General features: G+C 29.4%; 2 protein-coding genes across 2 annotated transcripts in view; one reads left to right on the top strand and one right to left on the bottom strand.

Moving 5' to 3' along the window:
• Positions 1 to 3,082: 3,082 nt before the first annotated feature.
• Positions 3,083 to 4,789, bottom strand: LOC135928624 (piggyBac transposable element-derived protein 3-like). Its single transcript, XM_065465080.1, has one exon. The coding sequence runs from the start codon at positions 4,787 to 4,789 to the stop codon at positions 3,083 to 3,085; it is 1,707 nt and encodes a 568-aa protein (XP_065321152.1).
• Positions 4,790 to 6,422: 1,633 nt separating this feature from the next.
• Positions 6,423 to 13,839, top strand: part of LOC135928623 (uncharacterized) — a 55,303-nt gene continuing 47,886 nt past the window's right edge. Inside the window, exons 1-4 of the mRNA XM_065465079.1 lie at positions 6,423 to 7,374; positions 8,916 to 9,011; positions 10,278 to 11,406; positions 11,567 to 12,570. Of these exons, the coding sequence (XP_065321151.1) occupies positions 6,423 to 7,374; positions 8,916 to 9,011; positions 10,278 to 11,406; positions 11,567 to 12,570 (3,181 nt within the window). The remainder of the gene's footprint in view (positions 7,375 to 8,915; positions 9,012 to 10,277; positions 11,407 to 11,566; positions 12,571 to 13,839) is intronic.

Raw genomic sequence — 13,839 nt, 5'->3', positions numbered from 1 at the left:
TGGAAGTGGGGGATTGCATTTTTGACAGAGGGTCTTTTTCTTTTTAAAAATATTAAAAAAGTGCAATGGATACCTTGGTCATAAAATAATTGAAACAAAATTTTAATTTCCAAAAAGAGAAAATCTTAATTTAAAAATGATCGATATCTGATCAAATTTTACCTATTGCAAAATCTATGTATAAAAAAAATCTTTTACGGTGAAACTACAATTTTTTTAAATTCAATCAGTTTTAAATTTAATAAATTATTATGACGACGAAACTTATCTCAAAACACCTTATCGCTAATGTTTATTAAATCGAATTGATTTTATAGAGAAACTCTTAATAAACCCTTAGTGGTGAGAACTCTTTCAAGAGAATACTTTACGGCAAAACTTTTATCGTGAATATAATAACGAAGGCGAAACCCAAATCACGAAGACTATTTTGCGAAAAATATTAATATATTGACGCGAGGCACTTTAAATCATTTATAATTATTTTAACTTAATTGAATTATTTATTATTAATTTCACTCATATATAGTTTAATTGATGGTATTGAACAAATTTTTGCGTTAGGATTTAAAGCTCTGACAAATGATTTAAATTTATTTGTGACAAGAATTTTAAATGGTATAGTTGACTTGAGCAAAAATTTTAATAAATAATGTTTAATATCATCAATATTTGTTTTGGAGAAATTATTTAAATAGCTCTCTATTGTATTATTATTTTATATCTTTTGATGAAATCTTTTATTGTGATTAATTAGTGCAGAGGTGGTTTTTTTCTTACACATTATTTCTACCTTACATATTTTACATTTGGCAGTTTCTGTTTTAGAATCATGTAGATAAAGATTCCATATTAAAGAATTTTTTCGCATTGCGTTAACAGGTTCTTGATGGATAGATGTAGATCTAGAACTAGTTGATGGCTTTGTCCATCACCACCTATTTCTCCATCAAGATTTTCAAATCGATCTTTGAATATATTTTATCTAAGTTTAACCTTCCTGAAATTCAAGATAAATGATACATTAGTAACTGAAAGAAAAAATATTTAAAATTTAAAACAACTTAAGAAACAGTTATTAATTAAACCTTCAGAATTAATTCTTTTAAATCAATCCTTTCTTATTTTGACAATTTTATATTAATTTTATAGTAAATTATAGACCATATGATTTAAAATTGATTATAAAATAATTTAAAATATAATATAATTTATTAGAGTTGATTATGTCAATGTAAATTATAGTGAGAATGAAGATTTTATATATGATAGTAATCATGATACACAATCTGAATTAGATGAAGAAGATATGTTGGTTGAAATAGACAATAGACTTAAATATTATATCGGTAAATATGTGATAATTTATCATAGTATAATTCTCTTTAAAATTGGCTAAAAATAAGGTTACTAAATGGAAAAAGGATTTTCCTAATCAAAGAATAAGAACTCGTCAACAAAATTTAGTTATTCATCTGCCAGGAGTAAAAGAATATAGACTTAAATATTATTCCGGTAAATATGTGATCATTTATCATAATATATTTCTCTTTAAAATTAGCTAAAAATGTTACTAAATGGAAAAATGATTTTCCTAATCAAAGAATAAGAACTCGTCAATAAAATTTAGTTATTCATCTACTAGGATTAAAAGAATATGGGAAAGAAGCAAACACTCCAGAAAAATGTTTTGAGTTGTTCATAACACCAAAAATGATTGAAGAGATTATTTTTCATACCATTGAAAAAATTAAAATTATAAGTAAAAACTATACTGACCAATATGAAAGTTCTATTAAAAAAGTTGATGTAACAGAATTAAAGTCATTATTGGGAATTCTTTATTTAGCTGGAATTTTTAAATCTAACCATAAAAATAAAATAATTATATTTATTAGTTTACTTTGCTGGGGCATTTCCCTTTCCATTAAACTCCTTATCAGAAAATATAACTTATGATTTGATTTATGAATATATAAAAAATAGGAAATAAAATAAAACGAAATGATATCCACTAGGAAAATTTAATTACTTTTTTTTTATTATTTACTTACGATTTACGAATATTAATGAAAAAATAAAATATTTACGAAAAATTACTAATATTTATAAATAAATAATTTCGAATAATACGAATAATTTCAAATAATACGAATAATTTCGAATATATGAATAATTTTGAATCTTGTGCTATTCGTATTCATAAAATACGAATCGAATTTAGAATAACAAATAATATATTTTAGGCATATATTTAAATCAGGGTTGGCATGTCGGTCAATTGACCGCGAGGAATATTTGACCCGTCAAATACGGTCAAATACTCTAAAATATTAATGGCGAATAAATATTTTGATATAATTAACTAGTATGCATTAAAAGCATGTTTATCAATCTTATTAGGTTACAATTATTTAAAAAATTATTTGTATCATGAATTGTTAAAAACAAAAGAATTTTTTTATTGTTAAAATATAAATATGTAATTTTCCTAAATATAGTAATATTTTTAGTTATTTTTTTGCCTAATCATTGCCGTTTCTCGCCTTCTTCATTTTTTTCAATTCATTTTTCTTAAAAAAATAAAAATACCCGATTTATTATAATCATAATATAATTTTTTCATTCTTATTTTTTAATAAATTTAAATTTTATTTAATATTTAGCCGAGTATAAATTATATTAATTCTCATTTGTTTTACTTACACTTGCTATATTTGGTTTTTAAAATTAATTTTCATTTTAATTGTTCTGGTCAGATTTACGGAATATTATTCAATTCTGGTAAAAAGTTATATATATTATATTATATTTATAATAACCCATTAATGGTCAAGATTTTTCTAGTGGATAAAAATACTCAATTTTTTCAAATTATATTGATTAATGCTCAAATATGATATTCTAAAAAAATCAGCCAAAAAAAATAATCCTAAATAGAAAATCTAGCCTGGTGCATATATGCACCGTTAACCATTAAGAGGTTAAAAAAGATAAAAATTATATAAAATACTATAAGATCAAAAAAACAACAAATATCTTTATTCTTTTTTTGTAATTTATAATAAAAACGAGAAAATGTTTATATATTATGAAAATCCTTGAAACATTTAATATGGAGTGCGATTTGACATGTTTGGCACATATATCTTGAGTGCGTATGGCAATATCTGCATCTTCGTCTTTTTCCATCTATAATTTTGGATAAATAATGTCCAGATGAATCAATAGGGTTTTCACACTGTAATGCAAACTGGCTGGCGTGACCTGTACTTGAATTTTTTTCAATTTTTACTGGCGTTCGAAGGAGGTAGTTAGTAACTTCTCGTCTAAATGCAAGCAAACTCTTCTTGTCATCTCGATTCACGAATTTCCAGATTTTCCATGAATTTACCAAAGCTACATCAATAAAATTGGTGAATATTGGCCACCACCATTTTTTTCCTCTTATTTTTATTCTATATGTAGATATTAGATTATCACATAGATCAACTCCACCCATGTGTTTGTTATAAGCAGTTACCATATTTGGCTGAAGAATTTTTATTTTAGAAGATATTTTCTTAGAATACCTTGAAACATTAGAAAGCAAAGAGATAGTGTGGCATGTCGATGCAACGGTCACCACCGAATTATCATTCCAACGAACTACAAATATTTCGTTTAATTTTTCAAACCTATAATCATAATATCCTCTTTCTTTTTTTGCTACAACCTTTATAGATTCAACTGGGCAATGCTCTATTCTATTGTCCCTCACAGTTCCAGTTGCAAAATATCCCATTTGTTTTAAGTATGATGTAAAGAAATTATCAAAATATATTTTATGATAATTTGGTTTTTGCAATGCCTTTAATAATTTTATGATTACATTTCCACCTAATCCATATTCATATTTATTTTCGCTTTTTCCTTGATATATATCAAATGAGAATACGTAACCGTCGGAAGAGGCCAATATCCAAGACTTGTATTCGAATCTAATTGGTTTTCCTTTTATGAACATTTTGCAAGAATGTCTTCCTCGATATGGTATCATCTGTTCATCTATTGATAAATGATGTTTAAAAATTCCGAATTGCTGAAATTTATTATTCAATATATTAATGTAAGGCCTAACTTTATAAAATCTATCATGTATATCTATTTTAGTATTGTCTGCCAAATGGATATTATATTTCAAATTTCGAAATTGTAATTGGGTCATTGTATCCCGGATTATTGGAATAGAAATATCGCTGTCATTAGACCAGTACATTCTTTCTTGTGGGAGAGAATGATATCCAGTAAATAATAGAATTCCAATAAATCTCTGAATATCTTGGATGGTTATGCATATGTTAGGTCTATTCATTTGTTTAGCATAAATATTACTTTGTTCTACAATTAGGGAATATAAGTCTTCGTCGAAAATTAAACAAAATATATCTGATGGACTTTTACCATGTAAATCATTTTCAAGTTTTATTACATCTTCCTTTTCTCCATTGAAAGGGCTTGAAGAATATATTGCATCCGTTTTTCTCCATTTTAAATTGTGAGAAATTCGAGAATAGCTTCTTGTAGAATATGGTTCTGGAAGGTCGTCATCAACTGAATTATGAATCTCCAATTCTCCAGCTGTATCTGAAGGCAAAACTCCGACATTTGTTAAGTCATTTTCATCGAAATCTTCTTCATCACTAACTGCAGAGGGGTTTGGCGGAATTATAACCATATCTCTTTCTTCAATTGGTTCCTCTTCAAAAAGTTGAGCAAGCGCTTGTTCAATTGTTAGAAAACGTTTCATTAAAAAAATTTATTAAAAATTAAATATCTAGACAAATTATTTTCGTAGAATCTTGATTTTTTTATTAGTCATCTATTATTTTGATAATTTTGATTGAATTGACAAAACAGGTGCATAATATTTTATATAAATAAAATAAAATCTTCAGAAAGGAAGAGGCTAAAAATAATTTTAAACTTTTGAATATTTATGAACCTAATAATTTCATACAATTTGATCGGGATAAAAAATTATAATAGGAACAATATATTATTCGATTTAATCTCAGGGGAGAAAAATTTTTTTAAATTATTTTCAAAAGGTCTTTTTTGGGTATAAAATTTTTTTTAAAAATTCTTAAGGGGCTCGAGCCACCCACCCCTCCCCTTCCCACCCTTAGTGACGGTAGTGGTTTTAAGTATAATATAAAAAATTATAATTCATTATGTTAAATTTCATTTGTTTGAATTTTTTTAAATAATATATACTGCTAGATGGTTAACGGTGCATATATGCACCAGTCAACTTTATGTGGTTACCTACTAAAATATTAATTATTTAAAAATTCAAAAATGATTGATAAATATTGATATATCTATAAAGAATATATAAAGACTAGTTTTCATCGAAATAATTTTATAATATGCTCGTGAGATCACTTAGAAAATTTTGCATTTTAGACCTCATAAATTCGCAAAGTTTGAGGGTTTCTTAGGGGCATAAAAAAATATTTTTTTCATATTTTTCTTTTCCAGTTTTGAAGTACAATGTCTGAACTATATAAAAATCTTTTTTATTATTTTTTAAAAAAAAACTACTATGTTAAAATCATGTATGCACCGTTAACCAGTAACGGGTGAAATTATTGGAATAATTGGTCGATAATTATAAAATAGTTAAGATTGATTAACTTTACAATAATCAAAATCATTTTTTGTTAAATTTTAATATATTAGGGATTATGGTCAAACCAAAGCATCATGTTTGGAAACATTTTCAAGAAGTACGCGATGGTAAATCAGTTAAAGCGGTGTGCAAGTTTTGCAAGATGTCCTATATCACTCACGTTGATAATGGTCAAACATTTATTAAGCAGCTGTACTATGTGCCCTGTTATAATTAAGGAAAAATTTTATTCAAATTCCAAAATATCAACCTCTACAAAAAATATCACAAATGTAATTTGTAATACTTCTAAGTTAACTCTAATGAAGAATTGGGTGAAATTAGTGAGAATGATTATCAAATGAACAATATTTTGTCTTATGACTCAGGAGAATTTGATTCCATTATTTCTAATCAATCTACAAGCAAGGCGATTAAATATAAATCTCAATCTTGTATAACCGGTTTCATAGATAGAATTAATCCCAAAGAAAAAAATGAGCTGGATCAATAGTTTGCAAAGGCTGTATATGCGAGCAATTTACCTTTCCACATCACTGAAAATCCCTACATCCAAGAATTTTTTAAAAAAATACGTCCTATTTACACATTACCCAGGAGAAGGCAGCTGGCTGGATATCTTTTAGACAAAGCGTCAGGTGATATGGAGGTGAGAGTTGCAGATATAATAGATAAAGCTCCTTACTTATCAATTGTATCAGATGGCTGAAGCAACATTAGAAACGAGAGTATTAATAATTTTATGGTGATGACGCCTGTTCCAGTGTTCTACAAATTTCTAAATACTGAGGAAAATCGCCATACGGCAGATTATATTGCCCAGGAATTTAAAAATGTAATTCATGAATTGAATCCGGTAAAAGTATATTCTTTAGTTACTGATAATGCCGCTAACATGAAAGCAGCCTGGAGAATTCTAAAATCTGAATCTATTTATAATCATATACAATGTTATGGTTTTGCAGCGCATACATTGCAGTTATTCTTTCACGATTTTGAACGATTGAACGCCTTCAGTGACCATATTTCAATAATTAAAAAAATTGTTAAATTTTTCAAGAATAAACACATACCAGCTGCAGTATTTTCCCGTAATAATAATCTTCATGGCATACCATCTACATTAAGTACAATTAGCCAAACAAGATGGGCATCGTCAATAAAATGTATGGAACAAATTCAAATATGCAAGAAAGCTCTAAAAGCATCAGTTGTTGAAGAAGCTGTTTGTGATATTTGTCCCATAGAAATTACCAATAATATATTAAACGAAGAATTTTGGACGCCTTTAGCTACCTCAATGTTGAAAGTGCAAGGGGATAAATGTACTTTGGCCCAAGTAAAAAACGAGATGCTTAATTTGGAAAAACACATAATACAATCATGCCATGATTCTATATTTTCTCCATCTCAAGAAAAAAAAATTAAGGTTATGTTTGAAAAGAGAAAAACTGATCTAAATACATGTGCTCACAATGCTGCTTATTTATTGGACCCCCAATATCAAGGGGAGCATCTTACTAATACTGAATTTGATGAAGCATGTAATATAATACAAGAATTGGGTATTTTACAAGGTGGTGATAATCAAAATATTTTGAGTAATATAGTAAATTTCAGAAGGAAAAGCGGTATATTTAATAGCCATAATATGTGGAAAGTTGTAACTTCCATAAGAAACAATCAAATTTCGGCCTCAAGTTGGTGGAATGCATTTTGCCCACCTTGCCCATTAAGAGAAGTCGCTAATATTTTACTAACATTTCCTAGTTCGACTTCTTCTTCTGAAAGAAATTGGTCGGTTTAGGGCAATATTCACACGAAAAACAGAAATAGATTAAAGGTTTCTACAGCAGGAAAATTAATAAGAGTGTATCATAATTTAAGATTGATTAAAAATATTAAAGAAAATAATGATATTGAATATGAATCGGAACAAGACTCTGCAACGGAGGGTGAAACATTGACTATAGAATGAATTAAAAAATATTATGATATTTATTATTATACATAGATTTATTATAATATTATATAAATGCAAAATAAAGTTAATATTGGTGTAAAAAACATTTATTTGAATTTGACCATATTTGACCATATTTGACCGGTCAAATATCGGTTAATTGACCGAATTGTATTTGACCGGTCAAATGCACAACCCTGATTTAAATATGAGATTCGATAAATCTTGTGGTCACTTTGATACTTATATAATTTATCAGCGATAGCATAAAAATATGTTTTTGACACTGGAAAGAAAATATGACAAAAATAAAATTGTGTTTGCGATGAAAATGAAACTTATTACAATAGATTATTTTTGCTCAGATAAAAAATTATAAGGATAACTATTTTTTGAAACGAGAATTGAGAATATGAGGAGTAAATTTATGTAAAGCTAATCCTTATTATTTTCCAGCTGATTGAATAAATGTTCGTATGCCATGTGAAAATCCTCAACTAAAATCCCAATTTGATATATATTTCTAAAAAGATTAACAATTTTTTTTTTAAAAAAACTAGGTTCTAAAAATCTTTAAGGCTATGTCCTAAGTCGGCTTAATACTTACTACCCGAAAATTTAGCCTTCTTTTAAGTATCGGCTAAATAATCAAAAAAGCAAAAAATTTTTAAAAAATGAGAAGAAAATACGAAAAATAGCAATTCCACCAAATACTTAAAATAGGGTGTCCTCGATCAAATGCTTTCTAAGCTATACTAGAAAGCAATTAAATATCCAAATTAAGCCGACCTAGGACACATCCCTAAAATTGTAAAAATAAATATTTTTTGAAAGAAAAAAAACTAATATGAAGATATTTCTTATAAATTGAATTCTTTCCCATAAATATTTAATTTGGAAAAATATTTAGAGACGAACCAAAATTTATTTAATTCTTTTTTAATTGATCGAAACTTCAAGGGGTTAATTTAAAGGACAAATTTTAGATTGCTTTAAAGTAGAGGTGATTTTATTATAAATTGTTTAATTTATTTAAGGAATCGATTACATAGAATTCATTATTTTCGTTTTTGATAGATAATATTTTTACTAATTCTAGCTTAAATATTTTATTATTACTCTGCTACAGAGTCATCAAATCAGTATCTTCTTTATGTTTTTCATTACTGCCAAGTTAATAAAATCAGACACGTCCGCAAAACACGATACCTAGAATGGGATAGATCCCCATACTAACTCTTCCGATAAAAAAAATACAATCTATATTTCTGATAAAAGGCGGTAACAAACGGTTTTCCAATCCGTTAGAAAATAGATACTTAAGACTGTATTTTGATATCGAAGTTTGGATAGCGACTCAAAAAGCAATTACACGTAAAATAGTATGATGAAAGATTATTGAAATGCAATTGATTTTTGAATCGCGATTCTAAATCCGATATTAATACAGCAGCCTAAAACATATATTTTTCCAAGCAGATGATATTTTACATAAAAATTGCATTTTAAATGGATGCTATTTAATTATCAAGATTGATATTTTTTAAATTTATATTACAAAAAAATTCCGTAATATATTAGTAACGGATTATGATATTTCGTGGAGGAAAATGAACAACTATGGGTAGTACTGCGAATACTTGTATCGAAGATACAATATTTTTGACATTTTAAATAAGATAGTTGTTTCTTATAGAAAATAAATTAATTTAAAAGAATTTTGTATCTTCTTCATTTTCTTGACAGTTGACCAAAGATATAGATATATTTTTCTATTTGTAAAAGCAGATTAGAGTAACCTTTGTAAAGAAGAAAAATGTATATATAAATTTTAAAGGTTTGTTGTCATAAACATTAAAAGATATATAAATCTTAATTTACTAATCCTTTAATTTTAAGTTGTCATACACATGTTTTTATATATATTTTTAATAACATATTCAAAATTATATAATAATAAAAAAATTGAAGTAGAAAATTAAAAAACAATGGAGAACTAAAAACTTGAACTTTAAAAAAAATTAATTGTTTTTCTAAATATATTATTTTAATAATTAATCCTTTTTTTTATTTGAAACCTCTCATATTGAGCATCTTTCTCACTCGTTGCTCGATTTTTCTGACATACATATTCATCATTCCTTCGCTATTTTTGCTCATCAATCAACAGACCTCTCACAGGCGCTTTTGCTTTATTATTGGCTGCATTTTTTTTATACCTATGGCCATCCCCCATGAACGCAAAATCTGCCCATCCTGCCTGAAACCAATACATTTAACAAATGATGGAGAATTTTTTGTTCATGGACCAATCTCTAACAGGTGTCCGCATTCAAAACACACGCCTCTTTCTCAGATCACTTACTCGCTTCCCCTCCCTCTCATAGATCCCCCCCCCTAAACCAAGAAATTGGTGCCTCATTCTCAGATATTTTTCTTAACTCCACAAAACCAAGTATCATAACGAGAATACCCAAAGGAGCGAGAATACAAGTAGCTAAATCTCTCGGCAACTGCATATCTTCTCTTTTGCAAAATTTAACAAAGAAGAAGAATGGTTAAAATTTCTAAATTTCGGGTACAATACTTTTAAAATACTTGACATATCACTCCAAAAATCCTTAACTCAACAAATAAAAGATGCCTGTTTAAACATCAACATTCATCTTCATGAGTCCCAAATCTCCAGACATCCCAAAAACAAAAAAAAAATAACCCCACTTGAACAAAAAGCCTCAAAGAAAATTGACAGTCTTAATATCAAAGGGGCCCTCAAACTCATTTCAACCAATGACACTCTGGCGGAATCCAATTTAGATACCTTAATTATGCTTCGATCAAAGCATCCCACAACAACATTTATGCCAATATTGCCCCAACCCTACTCCCATTGTGCAGCAGACTTCACACAGGAAGAAGTAAGGAAAGCAATCCTATCTTTTCATCGGGATTCGGTTCATGGTCTAGATGGGATTAGACCAATTTTTTTACAGGACATTACCTCTCCTGTGATCTGTACACAGGTTTCAATTCTCACTAAAATCACAAACTTAGTCAACAAAATCCTAAATGGAGAGGTACCCAGCTTTATTACCCCCTTAATCTTCGGTGCCAGACTCATCGCACTCCAAAAACCAAACAAGGACATTCGGCCCATCGCCATTGGTTCAACATACCGTAGATTGGTCGCTAAATTAATCGCATCTAGAATCAAACACGATGCCGCACACATTCTAAGCCCCTACCAACTTGGTGTAGGGATACCTGGTGGGTGTGAAGCTGCTGTGCACTTAACAAGAATTCACCTTGAAAATAACCCAAAAAACGAATCCCTAGTAAAAATTGACTTCTCTAACGCCTACAACACTCTTTCGCACAACACGTTCCTACATTCAACTTGCTTCCATTTCCCCGATTACACCAAATTTCTTTTCTCTTGCTACCAATCACCAACAATCTTACAATTCAACAAAGAAAAGATACTTTCTGTCGAGGGTATCCAACAGGGTGACCCTCTCGGATCCCTTCTCTTTACTTTTGGAATCAATGACATGATAAAATCAATAAACTCTTTATGTACTCTATCGCTCCACGCTTGGTATATTGATGATGGAATCTTGAGTGGTCCCTGTAGTGAAATTACCAAAGCAGTCAACATAATTAAAGAAATGGGCACAGCCATTGGACTTTCGCTTAACCAGAGCAAATCTGAATTCTCACATTTAAATTCTATGCTTCCAACACTCACGATTTCAAATTCACAACAAGCGTTGAATTAACACATCTAGGATCGCCTGTAGGAGGACACGAGGCAATAAGCACCTTTCTTCATTCCACACTTGACATACTCCTTAAACTGGAGGACATCTTTACACTTCTTCCATCACACAAGTCCTTTTTTTGCTAAAAAATTTCTTTTTTATACCAAGGATTCTTTACGCACTTTGGTTAACACCAATTTTCAAATATCCTATTCCTCTCCAAACTTACGAAAAAGGAATAAAGGACTTAACCGAAAAAATAGTAAATATCAGATTCAATGAAACCGCTTGGGCCCAAGCAACTCTTCCAACCAAATTTGGTGGTCTCGGAATCAGATCTCCACATGACTTAGCAATAACTACTTTCATATCGAGTAGTCTCTTGACAAAGCCAATAACCACCGCCCATAATTCTAAAGAAGACCTTTCCTTAATCGTGGCTATGGATATTTGGAAAACAAGGATCAATGCTGATTCTCATCCCCCCACAACCCATAGACAGAAAGACTGGGATGCACCAGTGGTTGCTCGCTGCGTTGAAACTCTCTTATCTAGCATGCAATCTACCGACTGCACCCTATTCTCTTCCCTGCTCAATGGTACAGGACATGAGTTTCTTGAGGCCATCCCATCTACCAATCTTCAGCTTCAACTATCCAACAATGAATTTACCCACGCCATCGGCATTCGTCTAGATTGTTCCATCACTCACCCTCACATCTGCTCAGGGTGCAACTCGCCAGTTAACTCGAAGGGTAGACATAGTTTACATTGTCGCTCCTGCAATGGACGATTCATCAGACACAAGCAATGTAATACAATCATCCAACATGCTCTGAAATCCGCCCAAATTCCTTCCACTTTAGAACCACAGGGTCTTTTTAGATCTGACGGTAAACGTCCTGACGGGATCTCTCAAATCCCATGGAGGAGAGGCCAACTTTTGGTATGGGACTATTCCTGTATTGACCCCTTGGCCCCATCCAACCATGCCATCAACATCCTTGACCAGAAGGAACAACTTAAAACTTCTAAATACACAGAAATAATGAACGATCATTGCTTCATCCCAATCATATCAACCACTCTTGGCACCTTCGGCAAACTCGCCTTAGCATTTTTCAAAAACTTAGGATCACAAATCAGCAAACTCTCAGAAGAACCTCGAGAGGGTTTTTTTCTTCGTCAACGACTATCCATAGCGATTCTCAAAGCTAATTATATCAGTTTCAATGGTAGTCTTCTAGCTAAAGAGCTATCCTACGTCCCTTTTTCATTTTTGTTTCCCTGCGCCACACCATCTCCATTCTTTTTTTTTATAGTATTATTATATATTATAATAATATATTTTTGTTTTATAAAAAATTGATTTCTTTGTTTGTTTTGGATGATGAAAAATAAAGGTTTTTATATAGTGTTAAAAGTAAAATATAAAAATATTCAAAATTAAAAAATAAAAAAAATGCTTTTCCAAAAATTAAAAGGTGGAGATACAAATATTAAAATATAAAATCATAATAAAATATTAAAATTTTCTTTAAAATTAACATACTCTTTCGCTTTTTTCTACGTAAAAATTTTCAAATTAATAAAAAAAAAATTATAAACCAAAAATAAATTCTATATGTAAATTATATATAATATACGAGCAAAAACTAAACACTGTCTATATCATTTACATATATTTTGATATCACACAATATTTTCTGTAAAAAATTTTATAATCATACAATCTTTTTGTGGTCTCTTGTAGTGATGCAAAATAGCTTCACTCAAGCTGACTCTAAAACGGCTTAACCGAGTTTATAGCAAAGAAATTATCTCAGCATAGGAGCGCAAGCTAAAAAAAACAGCTCAGCCTTGAAACTTAAGCCGAAAATATTGGCTCAACTTTGGAGCGCGAGACGAATGCTCAACCTGGAGGCGGGCCAAAAAATTTGGCTCAACCTTGGAGCGCGAGCCAAAAAAATCGGCTCAGTCTTGAGCTCAAAATCTAAATCGCTCAGGAACTTAATATATATGGTCTGATCCTGAACGAAATTTATTTTAATTTGTCCCGAAAATTAAATTTAACATGTGTTAAATTAAAATAAAGTCTTACTTTATTTACCCCTATTTCATTGTAACATTGGGATGGTAATTTTATTTCATTTCCTCCTTTTCAACTTAAAATCATAAATGAAGATGTCAACGGAAACACATTTTATTTTTGATTATGATTGCTTTTATCATTTTATAATTTATTTCCAAATTAGCTAATATAATATGAAAGCTCATATCCTGAACTTTTTATTTTTAAAACATAACAGATCTAAGAACATGAAATCAAATAGAAAGAGGTGATTGAAAATTTTGATTTTGAAATTGTATATACAATTAATTTACAAAATTTCGTAAAAAATATGTTTAAAAGGATAGGTAATTTCTATGGGAATTTAAAA

The sequence above is a fragment of the Gordionus sp. m RMFG-2023 genome, chromosome 4 (assembly GCF_954871325.1).
Source record: "Gordionus sp. m RMFG-2023 chromosome 4, tfGorSpeb1-WG-v2, whole genome shotgun sequence".
Taxonomy (NCBI): domain Eukaryota; kingdom Metazoa; phylum Nematomorpha; class Gordioida; order Chordodea; family Parachordodidae; genus Gordionus; species Gordionus sp. m RMFG-2023.
Note: the sequence above shows the minus strand (reverse complement) of the source record. Positions and strands in the feature narration are given on the sequence as shown.